The sequence below is a fragment of the Periophthalmus magnuspinnatus genome, chromosome 17 (genome assembly GCF_009829125.3).
Source record: "Periophthalmus magnuspinnatus isolate fPerMag1 chromosome 17, fPerMag1.2.pri, whole genome shotgun sequence".
Lineage (NCBI taxonomy): Eukaryota > Metazoa > Chordata > Actinopteri > Gobiiformes > Gobiidae > Periophthalmus > Periophthalmus magnuspinnatus.
The window spans coordinates 10,771,369-10,781,746 of NC_047142.1; the positions used below are offsets into that span (position 1 = coordinate 10,771,369).

Consider the following 10,378-nt stretch of genomic DNA (forward strand, 5'->3'; position numbering starts at 1 on the left):
AATTATACCAATTCTGCACTAATCTGTTGTGTCTGTCGCCATTGCAGTGTTGTGATCAAAGAAGAGGATGCATTTCTTGGAATTTTTGATGGAATTTTTTAGCCTGCGCTGCATGTGTATCTAAACTACTGTTCTTTATTATTCTACTGCTTGAATTTACATATTTATGTATTTATTTATTTATTTATTGGTCTATGCATTAGTTATACTCATTGATATGTAGCCTAGTGTTTGCATTGTTCACAGATAAGTTCATGGCGTGTATGTTGCTAAATCAAAATGAAATGTCTGTATTATCTACAAAAGAGCTATTTATGTCTATGTTGAAATTAAATGTTGTCAGTCACAACCTTTGCCTCATTCACTGTTGAAGATTTAGTATGAAAAAAATATTGCATTTTATTTGGCTAGTTCTTTATAGTTTGGTAAAAGGTTGATTATAATTCTGCTTTCTCATAAGTTTAATTCAAAATGGATAAAGAAAGAACATAAGTGAGCAATTTTGCTCAACTAAGTCATGTTACTTCAAAATACTGTCACTCAAGTACAAGTAAAAAGTAGTGGTCCAAGAAATTACTTCAGTAACAGTAAAAAAATGTTTGGGAAAAGTACTACTTAAATAAGAGAAATTTAAAGAGTATGCAACATCTGATTTATAATTTGAAATTAATGTAATTTGAATGGATAAAATTTGGTCTTTTCAAAAGACAAAAATGAGACAAACTAAATCATATGAAAGAGCTGCAAGAAACAAAATGTTCAAATGATTTTATATTGTCGACGTAAAGCTTTAATCAATTGTAGACTTACTGACAGTGGGTAGAGTAACCAAACCAAAACTTACTCAAGTGAGAGTACTCTTACTTAAATAAAAATATTCAAGTAGGAGTAAGACTATGCTACAAGAAAAGTACTCTGAATAGTAGTTTCCATAAAAGGTTACTCAAGTAAATGCAACTGAGTACTATCCTAGTAAATGTAACTGAGTACTAAATGAGAGAATAAACAATCGCACTTTCATTCATAAAAATCCCCTTACAAATACCTGCCCCGTGACTTCAACTGAAATCTCGCGATAAGTCTCTTACGTCACTTTAAGCGCGGGGTTTGTTGTTGGCGGAACTTCTGTCTCTTACAGCTCTTATCTTGCCTTTTTGACCGTGTTATGCATTTTATTTTATATCCTTGTCATATTATATGCTCAAAACAGTAACGCAAATGTGTAACAATTTGAGCACGTGTTTGTAAGACGTTTATTCCGGGATATTTGCACTTTCAAAACGCCAAAAGCGGTAAGTATGCCTTGTCCTAAGTTCTGTTATATTTTTGAACGGTTATAATTTCCCAATATGAATACACTTTCGCCATAAGATCAACTGTTTTGTGCTATATTAATTAGTGTTGTCACAATAGTTTTTCTTTTATATTCCCATGTGGCCTTATATCTGTGTAATCCCTCAGTCGTCTTGGTAGGTTCCGTAGTGGTCCATGGGTGTATACTAGTCTATGTGTCTTATACTTGTTGTATTTGTTCATCCCTTATCCCAAGGAAGGTTCATTTCTTTCCTGTGAATGTGACTTTTTATATTGTGAATATGATCTGATCTAATATTAATATTTGCAATTAATCTATGTCAGTGAGACTATAACAGTGTTATAACTACTGTGTTTCAGATGGAGGTGGTTCTTACTCACAATGAACCCATCAACACGGAGGAATGTCCCAAACCTGAGAAATCCCACAAGAGGAGTAAAATTTCAAGTGAGACAAAGGACAATGTGATACTATATGAGCAAAATGTACATTGAACTGTGTATTAACGTTTATATATATTTTTTCCTCATGTTTCTTTCAGGAGATGTAGAGACAGATATTGAGCTCCTCTATAAAGCTGTTCCTCAAATTGGGAAAGTGTTCCGCATCATTGATAAAATTGGGGAAGGTACGTTAATTATTATAACTTTAAAACTGATTATTTGGCTTAGGTGTAACAAGAACTTAAAGTGAGAGTATGTAACTTTCTGGAGGATTCCATGGAAATAAAAAATTAAAACCACAGTTTGGAACGTTCCCCATGGAGATAGAAATGTTTTATGCCATACTGTGGAATATTATAGCCAAAGGAACAATATTTCCATGGAAATAAACAATCAGAGGCCCTTCTCCAGGCCAAATCAGTATCAGGTTTGTGGAGATGCAAGCGCACTCTTTTATTATTTATATTTTCTATGTTTTTCAGTGCATTAAAACAGCCATATTGAAAAGATGTGCTTTTATTTTAGTCTATTTTTTGGCAAAACAGGTTACATAAGTACGGTCTGTACTGGTCTATAGATGTGTACTAGTCTATGTGCCTTATACCTGATATGATACAGCTCAAGATCATTCTGAAGCTATCCCAGGGAAGGTTCATTTTTGGCCTGTAAATGTGACTTTTAATACCTGCTCAAATGAGTATATAGTTCCAATACTACTTTTAGTACTGATTTAGATTTTCAATATTTTTGACAACCCTAGTTAGAGCATTATATTGCAGTTTTTCCTGGCATCAAAATGCTTTCATCATTTATTAATTCACACTACAACACACTCTGATCACCACATGTGACCATCATGTCAAAACTGTGTAACGTTTGTTGTGTGCAGGTACTTTCAGCTCCGTTTACCTAGGAGAGGCCCAGATGCATGATGGGAGTCGACAAAAATTTGCCCTTAAACACCTGATTCCCACGAGCCACCCAACGCGGATTGCTGCGGAGCTCCAGTGCCTCACCCTGGCCGGGTTAGAACATAAAGATTTAAAAGATTTATAACCATTTATTTCTAAGCTTATTTTTTATTTATTCAGTATCAGTTTAATGCTATGTGTAATAAGATGGGAATGCCTGATATGGATTTATGGATTTTTATTTATTTTTAATTTTTTTGGTTGATACTGATTTTTGTAGTAGAAGTAAAACTTACAAATTAACTTCTTTCTGTTGAAATTGAATTATATCAAAAATATCTTTAGATAATATTATATTATTTAGATAATTTCTTGTACTTTTTTGTTAAACCGTTAGAAATTTAAAAAAAAGAAAGTAATAAAAATATCTGCACAACATATTAGGAAGTTTATCAATACCAACATATGAAACCAATGTAAAGATACAAGGAATCATGAAAAAAATTTAAATCATGATCTGATTTAAGAAAATGTTGGTATTTTTTTGGCATATTGTTCACCCCTACCATTGTCCAGTATTATCACCAATATATTGTTACTTTCTCTAATGAAACACTTACACAAAACATTACAGTGTATATACCTATGCTCTAATATGTTTCTGTTTCCTTCAGAGGCCAAGAAAATGTGATGGGAGTGACGTACTGCTTCAGAAAAGAGGACCACGTGGTAATTGTCATGCCTTACCTGGAGCATAAAGCCATAGTGGTGCGTGTAGATTCCGCTGGATCCTTAATTTGATCTCTTTTGAACATAACTGTGCTATAAATATAGTTTTTATATGTAGGACATCATCAGCTCGCTCAGCTTTGAGGAGGTGCGTCTCTACATCTACAACCTGCTCAGAGCTCTGAAGCACATCCACCAGTTTGGGATCATTCACCGAGACATAAAACCCAACAACTTTCTCTACAACAGGAAGACCAAAGAGTGAGGCCATTTTGCCTGCATTTATTTGTTGTGAAGAAACCTATCTGCGTTTAAGGGTACAATTAGGTTGTAGCATTAGTTTTAACTCTAAAGTCCATGTACTCAGCGGTTAAAACTGAAGAATGCTTATCTGCCACTGTTCCAAGTATCAAATGTGTTAATTAAACACTATAATATATTATATCACAGTTCGCTCTCTGAAAAGTCAAACATTTACTTCTGCATAAAGCCTCTACAGTTATCACACAAAATTATACTCGGGGAGACTGATACCTTTGGCTATGTTGTTACAACCAAAAGTGATATACAGTGATTTTCAAAAACAGCTCTTAGGGTCAAAATGAGACCACTGATTGATGTCTGCATCTAATTATAAAGTGTCTTGTGTGAACCAGGAAGTAAGGTTGGTGCGCTGTTAGCATGCTGGCTGTTGTTAGCATTACAAAACACTCTGAAAGTTGTGAAAAGCGCTTATAAAGTCATTGCAGTGAAGAACTGGGATGTTAGGAATTCATTACAAAAATTAGGAATAACTTTGGATCCTTCAAGCCATTTAAAATTAACTAGATTGATTTTCAAGTTTTTAAGACATAAAAATAAGGTACAGGTACACTGTGGAACCTTTCTGGTGGATGGTCCACTTAAATGCTCCATAGTATGGTGCTCAAGTTCAAGCTTATTCATTTATAGGTGTTTTTGCTCTTTTACTGCGAGTGGGATTGTTTCTCTAGCAAGCCTTTGAATTCACACCATAAAGTATGCATTGTTGTGTAAAAGTTTTTTTTTTTTTACCCTCCTTTAGATACGCCCTGGTAGACTTCGGCCTGGCCCAGGGCACCGCAGACACTCAGATCGACCTCTTGAAGGTTAGCAGGTCTCACAGAGGCTCTGGGTCTCCTGTCAAAACCCAGAGAGCCAATAAGAGCCGACCCCTCCCTCCTCACACCCACCCCACTGCCTCCACCTCTGCCCCCCTTCCTCCCCCTGTCTCTGCCTCCACCTCCTCCTCTACTATCTCCAGGAAGGTGATCCCCAAGCGCCGCACTGTCACCGGGGGCTCCACTGCACGCTCCAAGCACTCTAAGGTGGTGTATTCTTCTCAAAGCACTGGTGTGGGTCTGTGTCTTTACAAATGCAAGATTGTCATTGTAGTTTAATGAAAAGTGGGAACCTCATTGTTTGCTATACAGCTGCAACAATTTTTTCAAAATTACTTGTTTTTTCAATTAATTAATAATATATGGCTTTTTTTTTTTTTTTTTTTATAAAACATGGTGAAATACAAATGTTTAAAGATCCTATATTACACAAAATTGATTCTTGTGAGCTTTAAGCCATGTTATAATGTTGTTCCTTCATCAAAAACATACCTGGAGTTGTGATTAATCTGTCTACATCTTCAAAGCTCAAAATGCTCTGTTGTCCTTGGGATGTCATGTAGTGGTAGTTTTCAAGTTAACAGCTCCTTTTACTTTTTGTTCTGTAGAGTTTGTAAATTCCAGAGCTAAAATAATCCAAATGATTCTAGTGAATGTGTATGGAGTTTAAAAACACAGTGGAGCACTTCCTGTATTACCATATAACATCACAAGGTGGAACAGAGTCTTTTTGTTTGAGAGAAGAACTCTAAATATGCAGGGTTTGCGTGTTAAAAATGTGTGAATGAAACAAAACATGATTGATGAGCAAACAACATAGATAAGAAAAGGCATCATATGGGCTCATTAAAATGTCCTATAGTTCTGCGTGGTAATCAAGTACAGCAGCATATCGGGCTCTGTGCTGCCAGTCTCACACTCTTGGTATTGAATTGGTATTGCTATACTTGGCCAAGTATCGGATCAAATCAATAATCACTGGTATAGCCCACCAGAGGACACAAGGGCAAGTTGGTTTTAGCAGTAGGATCTAGCAACCCAGTGTGAAAAGATCCATTCAACATGATAATTTAATAATTACATATTATCCAATAAAAAAATAAACCTTTTACACATAATCTTTAGTTTGTTTAAAGTCCCAGATTAGCCTTTTGTTCATTCTAGCAATGGTTGAATTAATTTTGACTCCAGTACATTATTTTCCATTTCATTGACTGTCTGAATATTCAACAAGTTTTATTTGAGTTTGTTGTCCAGCTTCTGCATATGTTGCCTCTCTCAGAATGTGTAACTTCTACAGTTGAGGCTAAATCCTCTCCCTGATTTTTTGTGAAGGACTTGTCAGGTCTCCGTAAAGTGCAGCGGCCCGTCTTTGGAGAGAGGAACATAAACAGCTGTACTCAGGTCTCTGCCACCACCAAAGCCACATCTGCTCAAACTGAAGTAAGCTACCTATTGACACTTTGCAGTGACATCACACTCGGGGGGTCTGCATGTATGTCTTGTGGAATGTTCAGCAGTTACCATGGAGACACAATTCACACATTAGTAAACACTGTCAAAAATGTAAGTCTAAGTCTGAAAACTCAGTGGTGAGAGTGACTAACTGAAAAACTTGGCTAATGCTAGCTTGCTGGTGACTGTAATTTTATTTGTGAGAGACTTGCATTAATAAAGCTCAGATTATAGTTCAACTTTAATAACAGATCTTCAGACAGAGCAGTACCTCACCCTTAGCTTCACACCCCCAGAGAATGTTGATGACATCAGCTGCAAAGTATTAATTCTAACTTAAGAATAATCAACACAGCACGTCCCCGGCCTGAGCTCTGATCCTTCTATGTCTAGTTTGTGAAGGTGGCAAAAGCAGAGGACCCAGCAAATCGAAGGTACTTGTCGGCTGGCCGTGGCTCCGCCGCTCTCAAGAGTCAGGGAGCCAATCAGAAGCCCCAGAGAGCTGTGCCGCTCGGTGTCACCTGTAGCTGCTTCCAGACTGACCGTGTCTGTAATATCTGTTTATCCAGGTAAACGTGCACACACTTAAGTGTATTAACAAATTACAAAAAAAAGTCACATTCACAGGACAAAAATGAACCTTTCCTGAATATCTTTAGAATGATCTTGATCTGCATCAGAACAAGTATAAGACACATAGACTAGTGTACACCCATGGACCACTATGGAACCTAACCTCAGGCTCAGACTGCATGCGGTCCAGCTCCGGTCCAGTGGCTACAAGTATTCTGCATAGTACAAAATATGAGAGGAGCTCAAACGGCACACCGTGCAGTCCACCCATGATGAAATCCATTGGATTCTATTTTTGCTGGACGCCAGAGCCAACTGCAAGTCCTTTCCCTTAATAAGTAAATACTTATCATGTGAACATGTGGTCACGGGTTTGCGGCTTCAAAGGTGGTGACCGCAACAGCACAGCAGAGCCTCCAGTTCCTTGTGACTTGGCTTGCAGTCATACAAGCAGGGTAGTGATAGGTTGAAATTTGCAATTGCAATTTTTAGTCTGAAACAAAGTTGTTTAAGATTGATTGAATGAAATGATAATTTAAATACTTTATCACCTTTTTAACAGAAGTAAAAATTGAAAATTGTATCAAAAACAAGAGATGGGCCGATATGGGGTTTTTTGAGCCGATATTTGGCTGCTGTGGCTGATAACTGATTTTTTGCTTTTGAAGTCCATATCAAGGCCCCAAATTTAAGTAAAGATCACTAACTTTTCAATTTTGTAAAAATGATAAAATGTTTTTATCTGTGATATAAAGTAATGTGTTACATGTTTGTGTCTGTTTTAATTTTGATTCATTAGTTTGTTCAAAAAGGGCACAAAGAGAACAGGGCAGTGCCAAAAAATATTGGTATAGAATATCAGTATCGACAGATAGCAATGAATCAGTATCAATATTAGCCATTACTGATACTGGAACCAATTTACCACCCTATCAAAAACAGTTGTCTGGTAAATTCATGGAAAATCTGAAAGTGATATTATGGTTATTATTATTCCAGTGCTTTTACTCCTCACAGGAAGCAGCAGATCGCACCTCGGGCTGGGACTCCGGGCTTCAGGGCTCCAGAAGTCCTCACCAAGTGTCCGAATCAGGGAACAGGTCTGTCTGAAACCAGCTTTTGTGTTTGAAGAGGCTGGTGTATAATACTTACATGTGTCTTGTTATTGTTCAGCTATAGACGTGTGGTCGGCCGGGGTGATCCTGCTCTCTCTGCTCAGTGGGAGGTATCCATTCTTTAAAGCCAGTGACGACCTCATCGCCCTCAGTCAGATCATGACCATCCGCGGCTCCAGAGAAACCATTCAGGCAGCCAAAGCATTCGGTTTGTGTGTTTACATCTCCACTGTGTAAAGTCAGTCACACTATAATCACAGACACACTAAACATTCCTCACTAAAGTCCCAGTCTATTCTTTAATGTAGCAAAGAGTTACATTTTAGCTCTTAGCCTTAGCACACACATTATACAATATAATTCAATAACAGAGCAAAACTATAAATGGTAATACAAAATTACAATAATAGCAGAAATGGCAAGAGACTGGTGTCAAATAAGGCATAATTATATAGTTGTATATACAAGTAAAAATATAGTAAATCCAAAATATATCACAGCTGTATACAAGAGGCTTGGTAAGGAGAAATAGTGCGAAGATAAAATAGTGATTTGACATGACTGAGGGTTTTCCATTCCACATGAGTAAGTTGCACAAGCTGAACAAGAACTCACAAGAGCTCACTCAGAGCTTCAATGTAGCTTGTAACATTTCTGTGTCTGACATACAAGATATATGTTCTCCACCCCTACAATTTAAGTCATTGTGAATGTGAAAATAAATGGGGCCATCATGCTGTGTCACATTTAAATGACAACATACACTGCCTGGCCAAAAAAAAGTCACCACCTGGATTTAACTAAGCAAATAGGTTGGGGTTGCTGCAGTTGGTCAGGTCTAGGTTCAGCAACAGTCTGTGCTCAAAGAATGAGGTCAGCTGACACCTGAATATACTGAATGACCAGGTTATTCCATCAATGGATTTTTCTTCCCTGATGGCACGGGCATATTTCAAGATGACAATGCCAGGATTCATCGGGCTCAAATTGTGACAGAGTGGTTCAGGAGCATGAGACATCATTTTCACACATGGATTGTCCACCACAGAGTCCAGACCTTAACCCCATTGAGAATCTTTGGGATGTGCTGGAGAAGCTTTGTGCAGCGGTCAGACTTAACCATCATCAATGCAAGATCTTTCTGAAAATTGAATGCAACACTGGATGGAAATAAATCTCTGTATAAACTTACTGAAACCGCCATAGTGAATGTGTGCCGTAATCAAAGCTAAAGGCGGAACAACGAAAATATTAGAGTATGTGACCTTTTTTTTTTTGGCCAGGCAGTATATTAATCCAATAATTCCCCTTTACTACTCAATATGTTAAGAGTTTGTCTAGAACAATAAAAAAAAGCAATACATTTGTTTCAGTTTATTTCAACAAACCTGGGCATGATTAATCCATGTAGACAGTGCAGCCCTAATATCTAATAGTGTGGTCACGATACTCTTTATTTAGACAATAGAATGTGATTTTCAACATTAAATTGTAGTACTTTTTATATTCCCATGTGGACTTAGTATATTGGTCTATAGTGGTCCATGGGCGTACACTAGTCTATGTGTCTTATGCTCACGATCTAAAGCTATTCCGGAAAGGTTAATTTCTGTCCTGTGAATGTGACTTTAGTATCGATACTTGTTCAAACGAGTATCTAGTTTCAATACTACTTTTAGTATTGATTAGTATCTCATTTTTGATACTTCTGAAAACCCTACTCCCTACATTACTCTACTTAAATATCATTTGAACCTTAAATTGTAACCGAGCATCTGGTTTGAGTACTTGTATTTAATTTGTTTCAGGTAAATCTATAGTATGTAGCCGGGAGCTCCCCCGTCAGGACCTACGTGTACTGTGTGAGACCCTAAGAGGGCACAGACCGTCCCCCGATGATGATGATTATGTCACACCTCTACCTCAAAACAACGGCACTGTCTCCGGAAAACCCCCTATCCCCGATGAGACGCCCACTCACCGACCCATCGAGGAGCAAGTCAAACCAGAGGACACTTATGACAACACTTCCCTGCACACGGGGCACATGGAGACGGAGCAGTGGGATGGGGGATGGGGCGGGGTTCCAGACGAGGCCTACGATCTCTTGGACAGACTGTTGGAGTTGAATCCGGCCAAGAGGATCACAGCGGCGGACGCACTCACACACCCACTGTTTACAGATCTGATACAACTCACCTGATGGACTGGAGTGAGTGAGGTCAGCGAGATGAGAGTGTGCGCCTCATAAGTGTGTCGCAGTATCACATGAGCTAAGGCTTGACTACAGTTTTGAACTTTAAACAGGTAAATGATGTTTTAAGGTATTTTGAGGAAAAAAAAAAAATTATTAATTAATTAAAGTTTAAAGCCATACCATGAAACATTCTAGGCAAAACAAGAACTACTTCATAGATAGTGGAAAAGTTATAGTTCACCTTTAATAAATACAAAATTAGCTTTGATTTTGTTTTATTTTGTTACCAGTAAATTATTGGATCCTTTTTTAAAAATAAAAGTATATAAAGATATTGTAGTAATAATATCGTTATTTCAGTACTTGACACAATCGCGTTTTACTTGTTCAACATATTATTTTATTAAAGCTCAACAGTCCCACCTACCTCTCGGGTTTTAGAAGTTAATCTCCCATACATTTTTACCATGGACTATAATCAAATCAAATACAGTGAGTAGA

The 10,378-nt window shown here is 37.5% G+C and overlaps 1 protein-coding gene across 2 annotated transcripts; it reads left to right on the top strand.

The window, feature by feature from the left end:
- Positions 1–1,086: 1,086 nt before the first annotated feature.
- cdc7 (cell division cycle 7 homolog (S. cerevisiae)) lies at positions 1,087–10,015 on the top strand. 2 transcript variants are annotated; one of them, XM_055228657.1, is made up of 12 exons: positions 1,087–1,292; positions 1,675–1,762; positions 1,857–1,943; positions 2,648–2,783; positions 3,344–3,437; positions 3,517–3,659; positions 4,462–4,525; positions 5,873–5,980; positions 6,386–6,561; positions 7,583–7,665; positions 7,739–7,888; positions 9,489–10,015. In XM_055228657.1, the coding sequence occupies exons 2-12, from the start codon at positions 1,675–1,677 to the stop codon at positions 9,881–9,883; spliced, it is 1,524 nt and encodes a 507-aa protein (XP_055084632.1). In that variant the 5' UTR covers positions 1,087–1,292; the 3' UTR covers positions 9,884–10,015. The 2 variants fall into 2 exon arrangements, with proteins under 2 accessions (XP_055084632.1, XP_055084631.1); XM_055228656.1 differs by having other exon boundaries at positions 1,089–1,292; positions 4,462–4,744.
- Positions 10,016–10,378: the final 363 nt, after the last annotated feature.

Excerpts from the sequence above, each read along its gene's own strand:
- cdc7 (XM_055228656.1), top strand. The coding sequence starts at position 1,675 with ATGGAGGTGGTTCTTACTCACAATGAACCCATCAACACGGAGGAATGT. Across the intron at positions 1,763-1,856 it reads CAAGAGGAGTAAAATTTCAA|GAGATGTAGAGACAGATATT; the intron begins GTGAGACAAAGG and ends TGTTTCTTTCAG. Across the intron at positions 7,889-9,488 it reads TCAGGCAGCCAAAGCATTCG|GTAAATCTATAGTATGTAGC; the intron begins GTTTGTGTGTTT and ends AATTTGTTTCAG.